The sequence below is a fragment of the Oncorhynchus keta genome, chromosome 18, assembly GCF_023373465.1.
Source record: "Oncorhynchus keta strain PuntledgeMale-10-30-2019 chromosome 18, Oket_V2, whole genome shotgun sequence".
Lineage (NCBI taxonomy): Eukaryota > Metazoa > Chordata > Actinopteri > Salmoniformes > Salmonidae > Oncorhynchus > Oncorhynchus keta.
In genome coordinates this window covers 26,327,093-26,353,242 of record NC_068438.1, presented here as the reverse complement: position 1 = coordinate 26,353,242, position 26,150 = coordinate 26,327,093, and the positions used below count along the sequence as shown (strand labels likewise).

General features: G+C 44.3%; 2 protein-coding genes across 6 annotated transcripts in view; one reads left to right on the top strand and one right to left on the bottom strand.

The window, feature by feature from the left end:
- The first annotated feature begins 877 nt into the window (after positions 1-877).
- On the top strand, positions 878-15,422 carry kcnj1a.1 (potassium inwardly rectifying channel subfamily J member 1a, tandem duplicate 1). The gene is made up of 2 exons (XM_035791363.2): positions 878-1,020; positions 11,946-15,422. The coding sequence occupies exon 2, from the start codon at positions 11,963-11,965 to the stop codon at positions 13,061-13,063; it is 1,101 nt and encodes a 366-aa protein (XP_035647256.1). The 5' UTR covers positions 878-1,020; positions 11,946-11,962; the 3' UTR covers positions 13,064-15,422.
- A 5,255-nt stretch (positions 15,423-20,677) lies between these two features.
- LOC118397523 (Friend leukemia integration 1 transcription factor-like) overlaps positions 20,678-26,150 on the bottom strand; it is a 68,673-nt gene continuing 63,200 nt past the window's right edge. For all 5 annotated transcript variants that reach the window (XM_035792388.2, XM_052467769.1, XM_035792387.2 and 2 more), the window contains 4 exons: positions 24,445-24,504; positions 23,753-23,812; positions 23,560-23,607; positions 20,678-23,288 (listed from right to left, as the gene is read on the bottom strand). In XM_035792388.2, the coding sequence (XP_035648281.2) occupies positions 22,762-23,288; positions 23,560-23,607; positions 23,753-23,812; positions 24,445-24,504 (695 nt within the window). In that variant the 3' untranslated portion in view covers positions 20,678-22,761. The remainder of the gene's footprint in view (positions 23,289-23,559; positions 23,608-23,752; positions 23,813-24,444; positions 24,505-26,150) is intronic.

The window sequence follows — 26,150 nt, the reverse complement described above, 5'->3', positions numbered from 1 at the left end:
ACCTTTGTTTGCAATTACAGAGATCATACATTTCCTGTAGTTCTTGACCAGGTTTACACACACTGCTGCAGGGATTTTGGCCCACTCCTCCATACAGACCTTCTCCAGATTCTCCAGATCCTCCTGCCATCCAGGACCTCTATACCAGGCGTTGTCAGAGGAAGGCCCTAAAAATTGTCAAAGACTCCAGCCACCCAAGTGATAGACTGTTCTCTCTGTTACCGCACAGCAAGCAGTACCGGATAGCCTCGCAATTGTTATTTTACTGCTGCACTTTAATTATTTGTTACTTTTATTTCTTACTTTTTAAGGTATTTTCTTAAAACTGCATTGTTGGTTAAGGGTTAAGCATTTCACTCTAAGGTCTACCTACACCTGTTGTATTCAGTGCATGTGACAAATACCATTTTATTTTATTTGAAATGCAGTAACACTATTTGACTTAACTGCAAATACAAGCACGTGTGTGTGATTGTGCATGTGTGTGTACTGTAAACAGCTTCCTCTTGATCTAGACATTGAGAGCCCTGCCCAAGACATGGGTGGTGTAGCAGGGGGCAGTCAGGCTGGACCTGGGTACTGGCGCTGTGTGGGGTAAACACATGCCCACGCAACAGTCCTGCTGGGGGGCTGTACTGGTAGCCGACTTTATGTTTGTGTGTGTGTGTGTGTGTGTGTGTGTGTGTGTGTGTGTGTGTGTGTGTGTGTGTGTGTGTGTGTGTGTGTGTGTGTGTGTGTGTGTGTGTGTGTGTGTGTGTGTGTGTGTGTGTGTGTGTGTGTGTGTGTGTGTATGTAAACATCACCTGATGTGATTCCAATCCCAAGTTTTATAAAAGCACACACATCTGTAGCACTGAGAGAGCTGTCAGAACACTAACGACAGTTCAAAGGGCACACCCTCAGAGACTGGCTGAGAGAGAGACGGAGACAGAGAGGATCCCGTGTGCAACACAACTTTGTATTTCCACAGTTTCCACACTGACAGGATCTCATCTTCTGTAGTTGGACCAGTATCATCCAGTGAGTACTTGGTATTCTCCTGTTATAACAACAGTGTAATGATGATATCTATCATGTTTAAATGCACCGACTTTGAGCCTAGGGTGAGCTTGCCGTGTTACAGCTACTCTCCTCTAAAAATATGTGTTGCAAATATTTTTAATTGACAGTAATTCCAGTAATGTTCTCCTTGCTTCCAAGAAACACTACTTCCCAAAACACTATCAGTGAAAAGTGACATGTCTGCCAGTAAACATATTGTATGTCATTTTATTTTATTTAACCTTTTTTTAACTAGGCAAGTCAGTTAAGAACAAATTCTTAATGGGATTGATCTGACTCCACTCCAAGCGTTCATTGTATTGGCTAGTTTGTGGTCTTGTAAATTGTTGAGGATCTTAACATTACAAGGAAATGGTCCTGGGAGAAATATTTGTTTTATTGTTATTGTTATTTGAGATATTTACAGTAACCACAGTCTCTCTCTCAAAAGGGGAACATAATTTGCAAACTTTCTGACCTCTCACTGTGGAAGCAAATTATACACCATCTGCTTACATTTATCGGTGTAAATATTGAGTGAAGTATTTAATTGGCTCAAACAATAAAATGTGAATAAATGTAGTCATGACATTGCACTTAATCACAAACTGATGATTACAAGGGTGGAAATGGTCCCTATTACCTTGTCATTGGTTGCAGAACAGTGTGTATTATGCCGAAATAAATTATTATATGTTTTTCCAGAGGAAATCATTAATTGTCGAAGAGTTATTACTGGAATAACAACTAAACCATACAATACTAATAAAAGTATCACTATTTTAAAAGTATATTATTGCAATGCATCAGCCAAGGATCGTATCAAAGTAAACCTGAAATGATCTCAGAATTTGTTTCATAGTGTTACAGTAAGAATGCAGAAGAAATAATGATTAGGTGAGAAAGGGTTGTGAGGTCCAGAGAGAAAAGCTTCACAACAAAATAGTGATTATTGGATTTTTGTTTGTGAAAGGCAGGACGTTTCCAAGCTTGGAGCGTAGAAACAAACGCACCAGCTTATGGCACTGGTCATTTTGTGCACAACACTCCATAACAAGCACACCACCATCCAACTCAGTGTTTGGCCTAACAAGCGCACCACCATCCAACTCAGTGTTTGGCCTAAAAAGCGCACCACCACCCTGACCCTGGAAATAGCCCATCCAACCAAACAACCACCTACCTCATCCCCATATTTGTTTTTGTTTTTCTGCCCTTTTGCACACGAGTATTTCTACTTGCACATCCTCATCTGCACATCTGTCACTCCAGTGTACATTGCTAAATTGTAATTAATTCGCCACTATTGGCCGATGTATTGCCTTACCTCCTTACTTCATTTGCACACACTGTATACAGATTTTTCTATTGTGTTATTGACAGTACGATTGTTTGTCTCGTGTAACTTGGTGTTGTTTTTGTCACACTGCTTTGCTTTATCTTGGCCAGGTCACAGTTGTAAATGAGAACTTGTTCTCAACTGGCCACCAGGTTAAATAAAGGTGAAATAAAAATGTTTTAAAGAATCCAACTCAGTATTTGGCATAGCTTGTCAGCAACACAGGACAGATTTATTCAGAAAACTCCAATGCCTTTAATCTTGTGTCACACCCTGATCTGTTTCACATGTCCTTGTGCTTGTCTCCACCTCTCCAGGTGTCGCCCATCTTCCTCACTTATCCTCTGTCTGTGCCAGTTCGCCTTGTTTGTCAGCATGCAAATAAAATAAAATCAAAGTTTATTTGTTAGGTGCGCAGAATACAACAGGTGTAAACCTTACAGTGAAATGCTTACTTACAGGCTCTAACCAATAGTGCAAAAAAGGTATGAGGTGAACAATAAGTAAGTAAAGAAATAAAAACAACAGTTAAAACACAGTGAAAAATAACAGTAGTGAGGCTACTGCGGTAGTAGAGAGAACAGTCTATGACTGGGGTGGCTGGGGTCGTTGACAATGTTTAGGGCCTTCCTCTGACACCGCCTGGTGCCAAGGTCCTGGAAGGCAGGCAGCTTTGTCTCCGTGATGTACTGGGCCGTATGTACTACCCTCTGTAGTGCCTTTTGGTCGGAGGCCGAGCAATTGCCGTACCAGGCAGTGATGCAACCCGTAAGGATACTCTCGATGTTGCAGCTGTAGAACCTTTTGAGGATCTGAGGACCCATGCCAAATCTTTTTAGTTTCCTGAGGGGGAATAGGCTTTGTCGTGCCCTCTTCACTACTCTCTTGGTGTGTTCAGACCATTCTAGTTTGTTGGTGATGTGGACACCGAGGAACTTGAAGCTCTCAACCTGCTCCACTACAGCCCCATCGATGAGAATGGGGGAGTGCTCGGCCCTCCTTTTCCTGTCGTCCACAATCATCTCCTTAGTCTTGGTTAAGTTGAGGGATAGGTTATTATTCTGGCACCCGGCCAGGTCACTGACCTCCTCCCTATAGGCTGTCTCGTCGATGTCGGTGATCAGGCTGTTGTGTCGTCTGCAAACTTATTGATGGTGTTGGAGTTGTTGGAGTTGTGCCTGGTCATGCAGTTGTGGGTGAACAGGGAGTACAGGAGGGGACTGAGCACGCACCCCTGGGGGTGCTCCAGTGTTGAGGATCAGCGTGGCAGATGTGTTGCTACCTACCCTCACCACCTGGGGCAGCCCGTCAGGAAGTCCAGGATCCAGTTGAAGAGGGAGGTGTTTAGTCCCAGGATCCTTAGCTTAGTGATGAGCTTTGAGGGCACTTTAGTGTTGAACGCTGAGCTGTAGTTTATGAATAGCATTCTCACATGGGTGTTCTTTTTGTCCAGGTGGGAAAGGGCGGTGTGGAGTGCAATAGAGATTGCATCATCTGTGGTTCTGTTTGGGCGGTATGCAAATTGGAGTGGGTCTAGGGTTTACGGGATAATGGTGTTGATGTGAGCCATTACCAGCCTTTCAAAGCACTTCATGGCTACGGACGTGAATGCTACGGGTCTGTAGTCATTTAGGCAGGTTGCCTTAGTGTTTTCTTGGGCACAGGGACTATGGTGGTCTGCTTGAAACATTTTGGTATTACAGACTCAGACAGGGAGAGGTTGAAAATGTCAGTGAAGACACTTGCCAGTTGGTCAGCGCATGCACGGCGTACACGTCCTGATTATCTACTTGGCTTTGAGGCCTTGTGAATGTTGACCAGTTTGACCACATAGGCTGCAGAGAGTGTGATCACACAGTCGTCCGGAACAGCTGATGCTCTCATGCATGTTTCAGTGTTGCTTGCCTCAAAGCAAGCATAGAAGTTATTTAGCTCATCTGGTAGGTTCGTGTCACTGGGCAGCTCTTGGCTGTGCTTCCCTTTGTAGTCTGTAATTGTTTGCAAGCCCTGCCACATCCGACGAGCGTCGGAGACAGTGTAGTACGATTCAATCTTTGTCCTGTATTCACACCTTGCCTGTTTGATGGTTCGTCGCAGGGCATAGAAGGATTTCTTATAAGCTTCCGGGTTAGAGTCCCGCACCTTGAAAGCGTCAGCTCTACCCTTTAGCTCAGTGCGAATGTTGCCTGTAATCCATGGCTTCTGGTTGGGGTATGTACATACAGTCACTGTGGGGACGACGTCCACGATGCACATATTGATAAAGCCAGTGACTGATGTGGTGTACTCCTCAATGCCATCGGAAGAATCTCGAAACATGTACCAGTCGGTGATAGGTAAACAGTCCTGTAGTTTAGCCTCTGCTTCATCTGACCACTTTTTTATAGACCGAGTCACTAGTACTTCCTGCTTTAATTTGTATGTACAAAATAAGTTACAAATAATGCAAAACCCCCCACATAATAGCACAAAAGACAGGAGCCCTGTCAGCTCCTATTTTTTCCCTGAGTTTCTTTTTTTCGTCCACCGGGCTTTTGACCCTTGCCTGTCCTGACCCTGTACCCGTCCGCCTGACCACTCTGCCTGTCATCTGAGCCTCTGCCTGTCACTGAGCCTGCCTGCCATGCTGTACCTTTGCTCCACCTCTGGATAACTGATTTCAGCCTGCCCCTGTCCCTGAGCCTGCCTGCCGTCCTGTACCTTTGCTACTACTCTGGATAATCAACCCCTGCCTGCCTTGACTTGTCGTTTGCCTGCCCAGTCTGCACTTGGGTCTTCCCTTGATTCCTGATATCTTGCCAGGGACCATCAATCAAATAATTCTGTGCTATCTACAGTTGATGTTGGAAGTTTATATACACTTAGGTTTCAGTCATTCAATCTTGTTTGTCAACCACATATTGCTTGTTAACAAACTATAGTTTTGGCAAGTCGGTTAATACATCTACTTTGTGCATGACACAAGTAATTTCCAACAATTGTTTACAGACATATTATTTCACTTATAATTCACTGTATCACAATTTCAGTGAGTAAGAAGTTTACATACATTATGTTGACAGTTCCTTTAAACAGCTTGGAAAATTCTAGAAAACTATGTCATGGCTTTTGTAACGGTTTTCTTCTGGTGAAAGAGAGGCGGACCAAAATGCAGCGTGGTGGTTATTCATGTTTTTAATAAAGACATGAACAGACTAAACAAAACAAGAAAAGTGAAAACCTAAACAGTCCTATCTGGTGCAAACACAGAGACAGGAACAATCACCCACAAAACCCAACACAAAACAGGCTACCTAAATATGGTTCCCAATCAGAGACAATGACGAACACCTGCCTCTGATTGAGAACCATATCAGGCCAAACATAGAAATAGACAAACCAGACACACAACATAGAATGCCACCCAGCTCACGTCCTGACCAAGACTAAAACAAGGAAAACACATACGAACGATGGACAGAACGTGACAGAACCCCCCCACAACCTAAACCTATAGGGGAGGGTCTGGGTGGGCATCTGTCCGCGGTGGCGGCTCTGGCGCTGGACGTGGACCCCACTCCATAATTGTCTTAGTCCACCTCCTTAGCGTCCCTTGAGTGGCGACCGTCGCCGCTAACCTTGGCCTAGGAGACCTAACAACGGGTCCCACTGGACTGAGGGGAAGCTCGGGAGTGAGGGGAAGCTCGGGAGTGAGGGGAAGCTCGGGAGTGAGGGGAAGCTCGGGAGTGAGGGGAAGCTCGGGAGTGAGGGGAAGCTCGGGAGTGAGAGGAAGCTCAGGAGTGAGAGGAAGCTCAGGAGTGAGAGGAAGCTCAGGCAGGTTGATGGATCTACCAGATCCTGGCTGACTGGTGGATCCTGGCAGACTGGCAGATCCTGGCAGACTGGCAGATCCTGGCTGACTGGCAGATCCTGGCCGACTGGAAGTTCTGGCGGATCCTGGCAGACAGGCGGATCCTGGCAGACTGGCGGATCCTGGCCAACTGGCAGTTCTGGCAGATCCTGGCTGACTGGCACTTCTGGCGGATCCTGGCTGACTGGTGGATCCTGGCAGACTGGCGGATCCTGGCTGAATGGCGGATCTAACTGATCCTGGCTGACTGGCAGATCCTGGCAGACTGGCGGATCCTGGCCGACTGGCAGATCCTGGCCGACTGGCAATTCTGGCGGATCCTGGCCGACTGGCGGATCCTGGCCGACTGGCGGATCCTGGCTGACTGGCAGATCCTGGCCGACTGGTGGATCCTGGCACACTGGCGGATCCTGGCTGAATGGCGGATCAAACTGACCCTGACAGACTGGCATTTCCTGGCTGACTGGCAGATCCTGGCCGACTGGCAGATCCTGGCCGACTGGCAGATCCTGGCCGACTGGCAGTTCTGGCGGATCCTGGCCGACTGGCGGATCCTGGCTGACTGGCAGATCCTGGCTGACTGGCAGATCCTGGTGGATCCTGGCTGACTGGCGGATCCTGACTGACTGGCGGATCCTGGCAGACTGGCGGATCCTGGCTGACTGGCAGTTCTGGCGGATCCTGGCTGACTGGCGGATCCTGGCAGACTGGCGGATCCTGGCAGACTGGCGGATCCTGGCTGACTGGCGGATCCTGGCTGAATGGCGGATCCTGGCACACTGGCGGATCCTGGCACACTGGCGGATCCTGGCACACTGGCGGATCCTGGCTGAATGGCGGATCAAACTGATCCTGACAGACTGGCGGATCCTGGCTGACTGGCAGATCCTGGCCGACTGGCAGATCCTGGCCGACTGGCAGATCCTGGCAGATCCTGGCAGACTGGCGGATCCTGGCAGACTGGCGGATCCTGGCTCACTGGCAGTTCTGACGGATCCTGGCTGACTGGCAGATCCTGGCCGACTGGCGGATCCTGGCTAACTGGCAGATCCTGGCTGACTGGTGGCTCTGGCGGATCCTGGCTGACTGGCGGCACTGGCAGCGCTGGGCAGACTGGCGGCACTGGCGGCGCTGGGCAGACTGGCGGCACTGGCGGCGCTGGGCAGACTGGTAGCTCAGACGGCGCTGGGCAGACGGATAGCTCAGACGGCGCTGGGCAGACTGGCGGCACTGGCGGCGCTGGGCAGACTGGTAGCTCAGACGGCGCTGGGCAGACGGGTAGCTCAGACTGCGCTGGGCAGACTGGCGGCACTGGCGGCGCTGGACAGACTGGTAGCTCAGACGGCGCAGGGCAGACGGGTAGCTCAGACGGCGCTGGGCAGACTGGCGGCGCTGGGCAGACTGGCGGCACTGGCGGCGCTGGGCAGACTGGTAGCTCAGACGGCGCTGCGCAGACTGGTAGCTCAGACGGCGCTGGGCAGACTGGCGACACAGGTGGCGCTGGACAGACTGGTAGCTCAGACGGCGCTGGGCAGACGGGTAGCTCTGACAGCGCCGGACAGGCGGGAGACTCTGGCTGCGCTGGAGAGGAGGAAGGCTCCGGCAGCGCTGAGCAGACTGGCGGCGCTGGGCAGACTGGCGGCACTTGCGGCGCTGGACAGACTGGCGGCGCTGGGCAGACTGGCGGCACTGGCGGCGCTAAACAGGCGGGACGCACTGTAGGCCTGATGCGTGGTGCTGGCACTGGTGGTACTGGGCCGAGGACACGCACAGGAAGCCTGGTGCGGGGAGCTGGCACTAGTGGTACCGGGCCAAGCACCTCCGGATGAGTGCAAGGAACAGGACACACCGGGTTGTGAAGGTGTACTGGAGACCTGGTGTGTATAGCCGGCATCAAATCCCCCGGAACTCCAACACACATTTCAGGCTGAGTACGAGGAACTGACACGGGTGACATCGGACAGCTAACATGCTCCTCAGGGCAAATGCCGTACATACTATGCCAAACCAACAGCTTTCTCTCTACTCTGTCCAATACATCCTCAACACTCTCAGACTCAGCACTCAGCTTCGCCGACAGCTCCAATTCCATCCATGGCTCCTTACAGTAAATAGGGGGAGTTGGCTCAGGTCTGACTCCTGACTCTGCCACACTCTCCCTGTGCCACCCCCCAAGAATTTTTTTGGGGTGCCTCTCGGGCTTCCAGCCGCTCTGCCGTGCTAGCTCCTCATAATGCCGCCTCTCTGCTTTCGCTGCCTCCAGTTCGGCTTTGGGGCGGCAATATTCCTCTGGCTCTGCCCAGGGTCCTTTTCCGTCAAGGATCTCCTCCCAAATCCATTTATCCAAATAGTGCAGACTCTCCCACTGCTGCTGCTGCTGCCTCTGTTGCTTCTCCTGCTGCTGCCTTTGCTGCTGTTGCTCCTGCTGCACCTGTCGCTTCTGCTGCTGCTGCTGTTGCTGCTGCCTCTGTTTACCACGCTGCTTGGTCCTTGGTTGGTGGGTGATTCTGTAACGGTTTTCTTCTGGTGAAAGAGAGGCGGACCAAAATGCAGCGTGGTGGTTATTCATGTTTTTAATAAAGACGACTATACATGAACAGACTAAACAAAACAAGAAAAGTGAAATCCTAAACAGTCCTATCTGGTGCAAACACAGAGACAGGAACAATCACCCACAAAACCCAACACAAAACAGGCTACCTAAATATGGTTCCCAATCAGAGACAATGACTAACACCTGCCTCTGATTGAGAACCATATCAGGCCAAACATAGAAATAGACAAACCAGACACACAACATAGAATGCCCACCCAGCTCACTTCCTGACCAACACTAAAAGAAGGAAAACACATACGAACGATGGACAGAACGTGACAGCTTTAGAAGCTTCTGATAGGCTAATTGACATAATTTGAGTCAATTGGAGGTGTACCTGTCGATGTATTTCAAGGCCTACCTACAAAATCAGTGCCTCTTTGCTTGACATCATGGGAAAATCAAAAGAAATCAGCCAAGACCTCAGAAAATAAATTGTAGACCTCCACAAGTCTGGTTCATCCTTGGGAGCAATTTCCAAATGCCTGAAGGTATCACATTCATCTGTACAAACAATAGTACGCAAGTATAAACACCATGAGACCACGCAACCGTCATACAGCTCATGAAGGAGACGCATTCTGTCTCCTAGAGATGAACGTACTTTGGTGCGAAAAGTGCAAGTCAATCTCAGAACAACAGCAAAGGACCTTGTGAAGATGCTGGAGGAAACAGGTACAAAAGTATCTATATCCACAGTAAAACAAGTCTTATATCAACAAAACCTGAAAGGCCGCTCAGCAAGGAAGAAGCCACTGCTCCAAAACCGCCATAAAAAAGCCAGACTACAGTTTGCAACTGCACATGGGGACTAAAATTGTACTTTTTGGAGAAATGTCCTCTGGTCTGATGAAAAAAATATATAACTGTTTGGCCATATTGCCCATTGTTATGTTTGGAGGAAAAAGGGGGAGGCTTGCAAGTCGAAGAACGCCAAAGCCCTGACATCAATCCTATAGAACATTTGTGGGCAGAACTGAAAAAGTGTGTGTGAGCAAGGAGGCCAACAAACCTGACTCAGTTACACCAGCTCTGTCAGGAGGAATGGGCCAAAACTCACCCAACTTATTGTGGGAAGCTTGTGGAAGGCTACCCAAAATGTTTGACCCAAGATAAACAATTTAAAGGCAATGCTACCAAATACTAATTGAGTGTATGTAAACTTCTGACCCACTGGGAATGTGATGAAAGAAATAAAAGCTGAAATAAATCATTCTCTCAACTATTATTCTGATATTTCACATTCTTAAAATAAAGTGGTGATCCTAACTGACCTAAGACAGGGAATCTTTACTAGGATGAAATGTCAGGAATTGTGAAAATCTGAGTATAAATGTATTTGGCTAAGGTGTATGGAAACGTCCGACTTCAACTGTATATAGTTGTAGTAGGCTAGATGATTATGTTTTTAGGAAGGTTATGGTTATCTGACTGATTTGGGCCAGTGGAGTGAAATATTTCAACAATAACTTTTCTGTAATGACTTGGGGTCTTAACTATGGCATGTGCCCAGGATTACAGGATTGCAGGATTTAAGTTTAGATTCATATGTGCAAGTGATGCATAGAGGGTAGTGAGGTCTGCACAACGCATCACCGGGGGCAAACTACCTGCCCTCCAGGACACCTACACCACCCGATGTTACAGGAAGGCCATAAAGATCATCAAGGACAACAACCACCCGAGCCACTGCCTGTTCACCCCGCTATCATCCAGAAGGCGAGGTCAGTACAGGTGCATCAAAGCTGGGACCGAGAGACTGAAAAACAACTTCTATCTCAAAGCCATCAGACTGTTAATTTAAACAGCCACCACTAACATTGAGTGGCTGCTGCCAACACACTGACACTGACTCAACTCCAGCCACTTTAATAATGGGAATTGATGGGAAATGATGTAAAATATATCACTAGCCACTTTAAACAATGCTACCTAAAATAATGTTTACATACCCTACATTATTCATCTCATATGCATACGTATATACTGTACTCTGTATCATCTACTGCATCCTTATGTAATACATGTATCACTAGCCACTTTAAACTATGCCACTTTGTTTACATACTCATCTCGTATGTATATACTGTACTCTATATCATCTACTGCATCTTGATGTAATACATGTATCACTAGCCACTTTAACTATGCCACTTTGTTTACATACTCATCTCATATGTATATACTGTACTCGATACCATCTACTGTATCTTGCCTATGCTGCTCTGTACCATCACTCATTCATATATCCTTATGTACATATTCTTTATCCCCTTACACTGTGTATAAGACAGTAGTTTTGGAATTGTTAGTTAGATTACTTGTTGGTTATTACTGCATTGTCGGAACTGGAAGCACAAGCATTTCGCTACACTCGCATTAACATCTGCTAACCATGTGTATGTGACAAATAAAATTTGATTTGATTTGATTAGTAACTAGAGCAACACTTTAAGTAAGTAATAAGACTGATGGTTGGGGCAGGTGAAATAATTTAATTGATCATAGATTGACAGGGGCGTTTGTGCTACTAATTTGTTTCACATATTTATATTTTGATGAGAATTAAGGTCAGTGGGACTTTTACCTTGTGTTTTACCTAATTAGTTCACTAACGATGTGTGAAATTAAGAATTAAAGGAGGTAAAACATCAACTATTTCCCAAGTCTGGATCCAAGAGTGAATGTTACACAGCTCCATTATCTCTTACATCCTCTTATAGACCAATTCTTGGTTTGTCATTATTGCTTTAAGAAAGTTGTGAAGGGCAGCAATTTCATTTGAAGAACAATGATATTGACGGAAAATGACATTATTTATCATTGAATTCTAGTTTGTAATTTGTTCCATTCAATTCAAAGCATCCAAGAGCCTTGAACAAAATATGAATATTTAGTCTGCAGTTTTAAGACACCTTGAATTTCATGACTGGCGTACAGGGAGGTATAGGTTACAGGGTCGGATGAAGGTTTATCTTGAAGATTAAACATATTAATGAAAACCTCCAGTGTTCTGTACTAATAGTATCCAGTCTGTATATATCTAACAGTTTTTGGATGACAAGGATATTGATTTATTTGTCTGGGTGTGTTAAATAACAAATTGTCCTCTCTAACAGACGACAGGACCTAGAAAATGGTGTTTGGCATCCGGAAGCGCATCCAGGACCACCTGGTGGAGCGAAGAATCCGCAGAAGCCGGCTGGTGACCAAAGATGGCCACTGCAACATTGAATTCGGCAACGTGAAGTACGGCAACCACTTTGCCTTCCTCGTGGACTTCTGGACGACCTTCGTAGAGTTCCGCTGGCGCTTTGTCCTCTTCTTCTTCATCGCCTCATTCACCCTGAGCTGGTTCATCTTCAGCCTGCTGTGGTTCTGGGTCGCCCGGAACAACGGGGACCTGACATGGCAGAACCCCCCAAGCAACCACATCCCCTGTATGTGGAACGTATACGGTCTGACTACGGCCTTCCTCTTCTCCCTGGAGACCCAGACCACCATTGGGTATGGTGTACGCGCTGTCACCCCCCAATGTCCTGGTGCTGTAGCCCTCATCATTATCCAGACTCTCATAGGGGCCCTCATACATTGCTTCATGTGTGGAATCATTGTGTCCAAGATATCCCTCCCTAAGAAAAGGGCCAAGACCATCTCATTCAGTGAGGTGGCTGTCATTTGTCCTAAGAAGGACATCCTTTGCCTTATGATAAGAGTGGCCAACTTACGCAAGACCCTGATGATCGGGAGCCAGATCTACGGCAAGCTGTTGAGGACAACAGTCAAACCCGATGGGGAGACAATCATCATGGACCAGGTGAACATTGAGTTCATGATGGACGCTGGGAAGGACAACCTCTTCTTTGTGTGCCCTCTCACACTCTACCATGTGATTGACAAGGCTAGCCCTTTCTTTGAGATGGCAGTGGACACTCTCCGTAAGCAGGAGTTTGAGCTGGTGGTCTTTCTGGAGGGTACAGCCGAGACCACCAGCTCAGCCTGCCAGGTCAGGACTTCCTTCATTCCTCAGGAGATCATGTGGGGTTACAACTTCCTACCCATCATCTCCCGCAGCAAAGAGGGCAAGTACAGAGTGGACTTCTCCAACTTCTCCAAGGTAGCGTCCGTTGCGACTGCACACTGTGCCTACTGCTTCCACAACATAATGGGACATCACCTCCCCTCCATTAATGTCATTGACAATGTTGGATTTGAAGTTATTGATATCCTAGAATAATTTAATATAACCAAGATATGAACTGTTGGATGGCAATATGTGAAGATATTTTTTTATCTTGTAATATTTATATATACAGTAGGGTTTGAAATGATTGACACCCTTTATAACGATGACCAATATTGACTTTAAAATAATTCATTCAAATACTGAGCTATAATTTATGCAATTATATTATTTTATACTAATGAAATTGCTCAGAGAAAGAGATTTTGTTTAACAAGTAATATATTGGGGTCAAAACTATTGACTTCCCTAAGATTCTTATTTATAAAGTAGTCAAAAGTTTAGTATTTGTTTCCATATTCCTAGCATGCAATGACTACATCAAGCTTGTGACTCTACAAACTTGTTGGATGTATTTGCGGTTTGTCTTGGTTGTGTTTCAGATTATTTTGAGCCCAACAGAAATTAATGGTAAATAATGTATTGTGTCATTCTGGAGTGAGTTTTATTGCAAATAAGAACATAATATGCTTCTAAACACTTCTACATTATTGTCAATGGTACCATGATTAGAAATAATCCTGAATATATCATGAATAATGATGAGTGAGAAAGTTACCCAGGGTCAAAGATCATACCCCTAGACATGCTAACCTCTCACCATTACCATCTTGACCCTCTGACCCTCTACTTTGTTCAATATTATATGCTTTGCAGAGACGTGGCTGTATGACTATGTCCGTAGGACTCTGCTGTTTCTCCTTTCAGCGGCATAGTCGGATAAACGCAGCCGCTGGCAAGTTCAAAGGGAGAGGTGTGTCTCTCTTCAAAAACAACAACTGGTCCTCTGCTTCCAGTGTGAAGGAAATATTTAGCTTTTGCTCAACTGATATAGAATACCTCATAGTAAGCTGCAGACCCTTTTATCTATCAAGGGAGTTCTCATCCGTAATTATTACGGCCATATATATTCCTCCACAAGCCACTCTGAAACTCAACAAACTGTATGAGACCATAAACAAACAAGAAACCTCTGGTACTGGAGCATCGGCTCTCGGACCAACAAGCTCCGAGACAGCTTCTACCCCCAAGCCATAAAACCCCTTTTGCCCTCAGAACAGCCAGTACAGCCTCAATTCAAGTTGTGATACACACAGGAAACTGTTGAGCGTGAAAAACCCAGCAGCGTTGCAGTACTTCGTACACTCAAACCGGTGCGCCTGGCACCTAATACCATACCCCATTCAAAGGCACTTAAATATGTTGTCTTGTCCATTCACTGTCTGAATTGCACACATACAAAATCCATGTCTTATTTTTTTGTCATTTAGCAGATGCTCTTACCCAGAGTGACTTACAGTAGTGCATACATTTTTCATGCTGGTCCCCTGTGGGTATCGAACCGAGTTCTACCAACTGAGCCACACTGGACTATCTTTAACCTGTCTCCCCTTCATCTACACTGATTGAAGTGGATTTCATAAGTGTCATCAACAAGGGATCATATCTTTCCCCTGGATTCACCTGGTCAGTCTATGTCATGAAAAGAGCTGGTGGTCCTATTGTTTTGTACATTCAGTGTATACACACGAAATACACACACTACACTGACACTGACACTCTCACACGAAACCCACACACATGCACATACACTACATACATATGCACATAACACACCCACGCATACCGACCACACAAACACACACACGCATAACAACACACACACACACACACACACACACACACACACACACACACACACACACACACACACACACACACACACACACACACACACACACACACACACACACACACACACACATACTCTTATTATTATATATCCTAATACTTATCCTTCCTTTATCTACATATATACCTCAAATACCTTGTTATTATCTATTCTGATACTTATCCTTCCTTTATGTACACACCTACCTCAAATACCTCATACCCCTGCACGTTGATCTGGTACTGGTAATACCTGTATATACTGTAGCTCCATTCTTGTGTATTTTACTCCTCTTGGGTTACTATTTTTTGTTGTATTATTATTTTTTAACTCTGCATTGTTGGGAAGTGCTTGTAAGTAAGTATTTCACGGTTAAGGCTACACCCGTTGTTTTCGGTGCATGTGACAAATATAATTTCATTTCATTTACTCTAACTTGATTGATAGCTTGAAATGGCTTATTGGTAGCTAGTTATCAAGTTGGGAGATTGGGAACTATAATACATTGCTAGGTGGCTAGTAGTATTACAGAGAAACAACAACAAAAATACTCTTATTTTAATCGGACAAATCTGAGGTGACACGTGCACCTATGGGCATGATGTCTAGGATTATTATTATAGTTATTTCTTTTTTTTACTGTTATTGTTGTTGTAATTATCTCACTTCCCTTTAGCAACATTGGATTTGTCATTCATACTAATAAAGCTTATCTGAATCTCAATCTCATGTGTCCTTAAGAATATACTCAATCAATCAATCAACCAATCAATCAAATGTATTTATAAAGCCCTTACATCAGCGGATGTCACAAAGTGCTGTAAAGAAACCCAGCCTAAAACCCCAAACAGCAAGCAATGCAGGTGTAGAAGCACGGTGGCTCGGAAAAACTCCCTAGAAAGGCCAGAACCAAGGAAGAAACCTAGAGAGGAACCAGGCTATGAGGGGTGGCCAGTCCTCTTCTGAGACAAGGCCGAGTATAGCCCACGAAGATCTCCCCCACGGCACAACCCAAGGTGGGGCGCCAACCCAGACAGGAAGTTCACATCAGTGACTCAAGTGACGCACCCCTCCTAGGGACGGCATGGAAGAACATCAGTAAGCTAGTGACTCAGCCCCTGTAATAACGATAAGTGCCATGGGATCACAGAGAGTCAGGACACCCGTTTAACGTCCCACCCGAAAGACAGCACCCTACAAAGTGCAATGTCATCATTGCCCTGGGTCATTGAGATATTTTTTTAGACCAGAGGAAAGGGTGCCTCCTACTGGCCCTAAAACACCCCTTCCCTGCTTAGCTTCAGATGCAAGCCAGCATCAACATGATTTTAAATAGAACCATAAGGAAACATTTAACTTTATGCTGAAGTACTGAAATTTCCACAGAGGAACGTTGTTGACATTCTCAAAATAATTTCAGAACATTACTTGAAATAGAACGATGAGGAAGCGTTATGGGAAGGTTGTATGCAAAACCACACTCTCACCAATCTCTAAGAAACATATGGTTCTCAGAACATTATGTGCTAGCTGGGTAGTGAGTGTAGACCTATGCATGCACGTTATCCTACTGTATGTGCGGTTTTAAATATATCTGTTGCAAAGGGCATCGTATAATTGTGGGCCCAGAATCCCACCCTCACCGAAGCTACATTGTTGTTATGCCCTTTTTAAAATATCCTATTTTCAATGGAAGGGTCTTTAATAGTTTTAGGACACATGACAGCATCTCAAAGATGTAGGCTTAGGCCTGTTCATAAACCACATGACCAATGAGAAATTATTATATTTTCTTAGAAGTCTTGAATTAACGTAGCAGACTAAACTCAACTTCATGATGAAAGAAGTTTCTTATGAAACGGATACCAGGCTTTGGGGAATTCAGCTCTGAATACATTGATTTGCCCAAGGTCAATACCAAAACCTAAGCCAATACATACACCTTAGCCAAAAACATTTAAACTCAGTTTTTCACAATTCCTGACATTTAATCCTAGTAAAAGTTCCCTGACTTAGGTCAGTTAGGATCACCACTTTATTTTAAGAATGTGAAATGTCAGAATAATAGTTGAAAGAATTATTTATTTCAGCTTTTATTTCTTTCATCACATTCCCAGTGGGTCAGAAGTTCGCATACACTCAATTTGTATTTGGTAGCATTGCCTTTAAATTGTTTTAAACTTGGGTCAAACGTTTTGGCTAGTCTTCCACAAGCTTCCATGAAGTTGGGTGAATTTTCACCCATTCCTCCTAACAGAGCTGGTGTAACTGAGTCAGGTTCATAGGCCTCCTTGCTCTCACATGCTTTTTCAGTTCTGCCCACAAATGTTCTATAGGTTTGAGGTCAGTGCTTTCTGATGGTCACTCCAATGCCTTGTCTTTGTTGTCCTTAAGCCATTTTGCCACAACTTTGGAAGTATGCATTGGGTCATTGTCCATTTGGAAGACCAATATTCGACCAAGCTTCAACTTCCTGACTGATGTCTTGAGATGTTGCTAAAATATATCCACATTATTTTCTTTCCTATGATGCCATCTATTTTGTGAAGTGCACTAGTCGCTCCTGCAGCAAAGCACCCCCACAACATGATGCTGCCACCCCCGTGCTCCACGGTTAGGATGATGTTCTTCGGCTTGCAAGCCTGCCCCTTTTCCCTCCAAACATAACGATTGTCATTACGGCCAAACAGTTATATTTTTGTTTCATCCGAACAGAGGACATTTCTCCAAAAAGTACGATTTTTGTCCCCATGTGCAGCTGCAAACCGTAATCTGCCTTTTTTTATGGCTGTTTTGGAGCAGTGGCATCTTCCTTGCTGAGCGGCCTTTCAGGTTTTGTTGATACAGGACATTTAACTGTGAATGTAGATACTTTGGTACCTGTTTCCTCCAGCGTCTTCACAAGGTCCTTTGCTGTTGTTCTGGGATTGATTTGCACTTTTCGCACCAGACTACATTCATCGCTAGGAGACAGAATGCCTCTCCTTCATGAGCTGTATATACTTGCATACTATTGTTTGTACAGATGAACGTGGTACCTTCAGGCATTTGGAAATTGCTCCCAAGGATGAACCATACTTTTGGAGGTCTACAATTTCCTTTCTGAGGTCTTGGCTGATTTCTTTTGATTTTCCCATGATGTCAAGCAAAGAGGCACTGAGTTTGAAGGTAGGCCTTGAAATACATCCACAGATATACCTCCAATTGATTCAAATTATGTCAATTAGCCTATCAGAAGCTTCTAAAGCCTTGACATAATTTTCTGGAATTTTCTAAGCTGTTTAAAGGCACAGTCAACTTAGTGTATGTAAACTTCTGACCCACTGGAATTGTGATACAGTGAATTACAAGTGAAATAATCTGTCTGTAAACAATTGTTGGAAAAATTACTTGTGTCATTCACAAAGTAGATGTCCTAACCGACTTCCCAAAACTATAGTTTGTTAACAAGAAATTTGTGGAGTGGTTGAAAAACAAGTTTTAATGACTGAAACCTAAGTGTATGTAAACCTCTGACTTCAACTGTATGTTTGTCCTCTCTAGGTTGGGCCCTTTCTTTGATTGCTGAAATCCATTCTTCTTTTTATAAACGTTAAATCAAATACAACCACCGACTGTTTCCTTGTTGAGATTCAATTGGCACATGTGCTGACATTGCATCTTAGAGCAATAGCAATGAGAAAACAGTATGTGTATTTGATTAACGTTTATTGAAAAAGTATTGATTTCAGAAAACAAAGGCACAAACATCAGTACAAGGAAAGCGTTTCCTTAAAAAAAAATTAAGTATTGAGCTTGGGCGAGTTCCACAAAACCTGGTTTCTGCTCCACTCCGTTGGTGTTCATCAGAAACTTCCTTCACCATGGAATGTAGTTTAGTCAGCTACCATTAGCATTGTCTTTACATTATGAAGGAAAATAAATGAAAAACATCTCTTTTAAACAATACCACACTGTTGTATAGGCTACTGAATAGCAAACTGTGCCTTCAGTTAAAAACAACAAAATTAGTGTTATTTCTCAACCAACCTGAAATGTCATCACAGTGACAGCATTTTGAGACACAAGACTTGAATATGCTTTCCCACCAAATTGGCTACTGAACTTGAAGACAATTCTGTCCATTACTAAATGGTCCTTGCTATCCGGGATCCTTGAGACGTGCCTACCTCATTGAAGTTGAAATGTAAAATTGTAAGGGTTAAGGTTAGGTTCAGGTAAGGGTTATGGTTCAGGTTAGGGTTAGGGTAATAGTTACGGTTAGAGTTAGAGTTTAGGATAGGGTCGTCCCAAGGATCCACCCTAGCACTGACAAAACAAAATAAGATTTTTGTATGTTTATATGAATATTGCTAGCAATAAAATAATAAGCTAATTTGAAATGACCTACAGCAGAAAATAGAATATCTTCTTTCTAATAATATAATAATAATAATATATGCCATTTAGCAGACGCTTTTATCCAAAGCGACTTACAGTCAGTCATGTGTGCATACATTCTACGTATGGGTGGTCCCGGGAATCTAATGATGTCAACTTTATTTCTCAACTCCTAATATTGATCAAATTACACTCATTGGTGCTCATTACACTCCCTGGCGCTCATTACACTCACTGGCGCTCATTACACTCACTGGAGTGCCTTGAAAAAGCATCCGCACGGACGGGTCACACAAGTGCCACTGGCTGCTGCTAAACTTTCTTGGCTTGGACATATATTTTTTTGCCAACACATGGCTCACCTTTGTTTAACCAGCTAAACAGCTGCTTTTAACTAAATTTGTTTAGAGTTACTTTTTGTTCTATAAAATATATACATTTTAAAATGTTGGTTACTTCTAACGGCCAATATAATTCACTGGATGATCAGACAGGACATGTGGAACAACTGACATTTCTTAACATATGATGGAGGTCCCTGGGTCACCGGTTTGTCACGGCACAGGTCCCTGGGCAAGACAAGGTTGAAGACCTCTGATCTAGGGTGGTTTACACGGTGAAGTGGTCCCCCGCGTTGGCCAATACTAGCCACATGGTGGCGACAGTGAATCGCTTTTCCCCCTGTGGTGATGTGCATGACTGCCATTGTTGATTTTAAAGGTGGTATGGTATGGATGTGATGGATGTGACCTTCTCTGTTTAATGGCATACAATCACTTTTTTTATCACGCCCAGGCTATTTCACAACATTTTAAATCCATGCAGAAAATCAAAGCTTTTAAATCCACGCAGAAAATCAAAGCTTTCAATGGACATCAGATTAAACATTTCATATGAAACGTATTGCCTGATGAGACCTGTGTTACTTAACCGACCCTACATGATAAATCGATAAATTAAATTGATAGTATAGGATAGGAAAGTGTCTTTCTCCCCTCTCTCCCTCTCTCTCTCACACACACACCGACAACCCATGCTGTTATTTTGTACGACTCCATTGTGCGTAGGCTAATGACAGTATACTGAATACATTACTGTAAATAATGCAGTTACCATTAACAGAGACCTGACATCATCTATGATAACAAGAGGACAAAGGCCCCACCTCTCATCCTTGTAACTCTCAAGTTGGTAAGGAATCTCAATATACCCCTCTGAGGCTTACATAACACTTCTAACAACCCCCCCCAGCTAACAGGTACTGTAGAAAACTGGGTTGATGGTTGGTGTCATTATTCTAAACATCAGAGAAACCCATAAAGTATTTCCTGTATCTCTTCTCCAGAGGAAATGTATTTTCTCCACAAATAATGTTTTTAACACTGAAAATCTAAAAATTGAATGAAATTGGGTTATAGTCCGGTTGAAATGGCTAGTAATGATGATTAAGTATTGATTGAAACAGAGCTACACTATGAATTTCATGTTGTAACTTTGCCTAATAGCTAAAGAGCACTATTCTACTTTCTGGCAGACAATGGACCAAGAGAAGTAAATCTGTTCAGAAGTAAAAACTTTTATTTTGTCCCCCAAAAAAATCCTATTTCAAAAGGTATTACTTAATACATCGCAGGAATTACAAAAATAATAAAATGGTTAATTGCAAAATTACATCATATTTATATATTTAATATCCAAAATACGTTGCATATATGAAGTAACAGTTCCCCTTCATTGAACATGACTATTTATGAGAGGTGGGCGTAAAAGGGTACATTTTTTGATGATTACCTTCATGTTAAATTTAACAAATTCCCTTTAGTTCAAACCACTAAACCAATGGAGCTTCAAGAGATGTTTCCAGTGAATATTAGGGGTGTCTGCACTCATTTCCATAATATACCTGGCCATTTTAAAGGCACAGACAAAAGCTTCCAATTTCTGGGCGGTTGGCTTAATGGTATGAGACATGCGTGTTTGTTGGCCTATTTTAGAATTAAAAGCAACCATAATCATGGTATATACAGAATAACAGATTGACTATAAGTATAGGATTATGATTCAAGCAGGCATTTGTGGTATTTGATTATAACTATAACAAATCTTGTGTTCACTAAATTTAAAAAATAAAATAAAAAAAAACGTAAAAATGTATTGCCCAAATGTACAGATATAAAACGTTTAAAAATGTTGAACATACTACATATCAGTAACGGACTTTTAAAAAATTGCATTTTTGACCGAGGTCAACTCGTATTAATTCTCTTGACTTTTTAAAACTGTGTCACATATGAAAATAACTCTGCATAATTTATACAGTAAGTTGCTTTAATGCCTAGTTGACCGATGTTCACAAAACAATAAAAAATATGTCTGACAAACGCACAGCGTTCGCGAATCTGAGGATTTCTCTGTTTTCATCCTTTCTTACTTTACTGGTTTTGTTCTTTATTTAGTAAACAATTTATTTTCAAGAAGTACTGAGACAAAAGTCCAGATTCAGCTGTTTAAATACACTTGTTTCTTTCATACAACAAACTTTAACCATCTGAAAATGCACGTTTTAAAATGGCAGTGCTGTATGAATGCACAGAGACAGTTAGGTGAGGGTTGACATGACACGACATAGTGCTGTGGTAAGTCACTCTGTGTCGACACTTGACTGGCCTGGACAGAAGAGGGAGAGACCACCGTGACACACGTAGCTCTTCTAGAAACAACTGTGATTGTCAAATTGATGATGTGTTCCATGGACCAGAGGGCATTCACATTAATAATGACTTATATCCTGGAATGGAAAGAACCAATGGCTGAAGAGGACAAACATAGTTACTGTAACAACAGTCAACTGGTGTGTGGCCCCCTGAAAACATAGCTACAGTGCTTCACATCCAACTCTGGTCTCCAACTCGCCTACTTCCAGTTTGGAGGATAAGTTAAGTGTGAATCAATGGCGTATTCTAGTTGCCAATATTTCATTTTCATTCAGTGCTGAGAAGTCCTTTTCTTCGGAGCCCTTCCTCCACAGTTCCAGATGAACACAGTTCCATACATAAAGAGTTGCAGACGGACTGACAAACTGATAACAGAACATCAGGCAGACAGACATGATGTGGATCTGAGACCCCAGAGACGGGAACGAGGAACAAGGCAGGAGTTTCACTGTATGAGAAAAATGTAAATTGAGTCCCATAGAGAATGGGTCCATGTCTGTGATCAGGCACACAGTGGGTATGAGAGCCTCTATGGTCTCTTGATAAGGCTGCGTCTGTGTGGGTAACCGTGTCCAGATTTTGGGGGCACTCTGAACTGGCCCATGGGTGCAGCTTTCAGGGGACAGAAAGGCAGAAAAAACACAGACGCACTGTTACGCACATCAACAAAAGAAAACAAACATGGAAACAGTATTGTCTTGTAAATAAGTAGTATTCCATTTGGATCACAGCATCCAGTTCTTTTTTATACTTCAGTTAGCGTCCTTCATTTTGCCAGTCAAGAGCAGACTTTGGGTGGAGGCGGAGAATCCCCCTTTCTCTCGGTCTTAGTTTAATTTCATTGCGAGAGTGCAGGTCAGCCCTGGTGTGGTTGGTTTTGGGGAGAGGAGGGGAGGTTGGGGGAAGATATCACGGTGCAGTGGGGTTTAGTAGTAACTGCCCAGGTGAGAGGGCATGTGGGAGTTGGGGTGGCGGGGGACGCTGTGGTTGGGGTAGATGCCCCCTGGGGAGCTCCAGTATGGAGCGGTTGGGCCATAGAAGTTAGAAGAGGTGACGGGCATAGAGGGAGGGTGTGGGGACACGAAGTTGACCTTCTGCTGGTGGGCATGGTAGGAGGGCACGTATGCAAGGTCCGAGGGGTACTTGTACATGGAGGACTCGGTGGGGTGGGGCTGCAGGGCCTGGGCGATGCCGTGGAAGTCAAACTTGTAGGCGTAGCGCTTGCCGTGCACCTTGGTCATAATGTTCTTGTCGTAGTAGTAGCGCAGGGCGCGGCTCAGCTTGTCGTAGTTCATGTTGGGCTTGCTCTTCCTCTCGCCCCAGCGCCTCGCCACCTCGTCAGGGTCAGTCATCTTGAACTCTCCGTTGGTGCCCTCCCAGGTGATGCAGCCGGCATTGGCGCTGTCTGACAGGAGCTCCAGCAGGAACTGCCACAGCTGGATCTGTCCTGAACCTGACCAGGACACACACAGGTCAAATCAACAGCTGTTCTATAACTGAACACCTAACAGCCAGTTGATCAAAGACCCATAACTCATTATGTACTTCCTGAATACTGCAATAAAGTAGAATGCCAATTCTAAAGTAGAATTCCAACAATTCTCAGCAGATAAAAATTTCAATTTTAAAGAGCAATACACAGGGGCCATAATGAAGAAATGTATGTTGGGAAATGTAGTTTACATCGAATATATGATTGGTCTCATACATTCTCTCATACCTACCTGGGTTGGCCAGTCGACTGCTGGTGGGCCCCAGGATCTGGTAAGGATCTGTGGAGAGAGAGAGAGGTCTGTTAGTCTGCATCTATCACTATACATTAGGTTGACACTCATCCCAATGAGATAGGTGTAACCCACTGTCTTAGGTGGAGTGCACACACATGATGGAAGGAATGAGCAGGGTAAAATACATTACCTGGCTGAGGTCTGGGCTGTTCAGTGGACTTGGACACGTTCTGTGTGACCACCGGCGAGCCTGAAGAGGGAGAGTTTGGGAGGGGAAAGAAACAGGAGGAAAGAAAGCCAGTTGGGCGGTCATGGATAAACCACGGTACACATCTTAACATCTTCCAAAGAAAACAGGGCAGTAACTGGTGGCTAGGGTAAGTGCTTAAAGTTCCCAGATTTCAGGGTTTGATGACTGAGGATTTAATCATTGCGTGCTTGCGTGCTTGGGTTGAGAGTGGGCTCTCACAAATTGCTCTATGAAGCTTTGAGCTTTGGGGCGGCAGGTAGCCTAGTTGGGCGGCAGGTAGCCTAGTCGGGCGGCAGGTAGCCTAGTGGGGCGGCAGGTAGCCTAGTGGGGAGGCAGGTAGCCTAGTGGGGAGGCAGGTAGCCTAGTGGGGAGGCAGGTAGCCTAGTGGTTAGAGTATTGGGCCTGTAACAGAAAGGTTGGTGGATCAAATCGCCATGGTCAAAATCTGTCGTTCTGCCCCTGAACAAGGTAGTTAACCCAGGCCGTCATTGTTAATAAGAATTTGTTCTTAACTGACTTGCCTAGTTAAATAAAGGTTAAAAAAATAATATGATGCATGATGGGTAGGACCATATATTAATTCCTTTGTGTGGTTAGTCTTTCTGCGACTCTGTAAAGTAGAGTGTGTTTACCTTTTCCATTGTGCATGTTGTTCGACCATCCAGTCCGCCGTACAGCATCATATGATGGGTCTGAGAAGCAGAGAGAGATTTGCCAATTTACTGCACTTCCTAAAATGTAATATTGGATTATTTAAAAAGGTTTGCCTGCCTATCCAAGCCTGTCCAAGAAACCATGTGCAGCAGGATATCTGGCCCAGGTAATGTGGGTTTATCTGGCATACAACTATGTCTCAAAACTAGAGGAACCAACAAGATGTCTTCGATAAAAGGACAGTTTTATGAGCAGGTCACACCATGGTGACCACAAACAGGAGGGGAACATACACACATACAGATACACAAACAGGAGGGAACATACACACATATAGGAGGGGAACAAACACACATACAGACACTCAAACAGGAGGGGAACATACACACATACAGACACACAAACAGGAGGGAATATACACACATACAGACACACATATAGGAGGGGAACAAACACACATATAGACACACAAACAGGAGGGGAACAAACACACATACAGACACACAAACAGGAGGGGAACAAACACACATACAGACACACATATAGGAGGGGAACATAAACACATACAGACACACATATAGGAGGGGAACATACACACATACAGACACACATATAGGAGGGGAACATACACACATACAGACACACAAACAGGAGGGAACATACACACATACAGACACACATATAGGAGGGGAACATACACACATACAGACACTCAAACAGGAGGGAACATACACACATACAGACACACATATAGGAGGGGAACATACACACATATAGGAGGGGAACAAACACACATACAGACACTCAAACAGGAGGGAACATACACACATATAGGAGGGGAACAAACACACATACAGACACACAAACAGGAGGGGAACATACACACATACAGACACACATATAGGAGGGGAACATACACACATACAGACACACATATAGGAGGGGAACATACACACATACAGACACACATATAGGAGGGGAACATACACACATACAGACACACATATAGGAGGGGAACATACACACATACAGACACACATATAGGAGGGGAACATACACACATACAGACACACATATAGGAGGGGAACATACACACATACAGACACACATATAGGAGGGGAACATACACACATACAGACACACATATAGGAGGGGAACATACACACATACAGACACTCAAACAGGAGGGAACATACACACATACAGACACACATATAGGAGGGGAACATACACACATACAGACACACATATAGGAGGGGAACATACACACATACAGACACACATATAGGAGGGGAACATACACACATACAGACACACATATAGGAGGGGAACATACACACATACAGACACACATATAGGAGGGGAACATACACACATACAGACACTCAAACAGGAGGGAACATACACACATACAGACACACATATAGGAGGGGAACATACACACATACAGACACTCAAACAGGAGGGAACATACACACATACAGACACACAAACAGGAGGGGAACATACACACATACAGACACACATATAGGAGGGGAACATACACACATACAGACACTCAAACAGGAGGGAACATACACACATATAGGAGGGGAACAAACACACATACAGACACACATATAGGAGGGGAACATAAACACATACAGACACACATATAGGAGGGGAACATACACACATACAGACA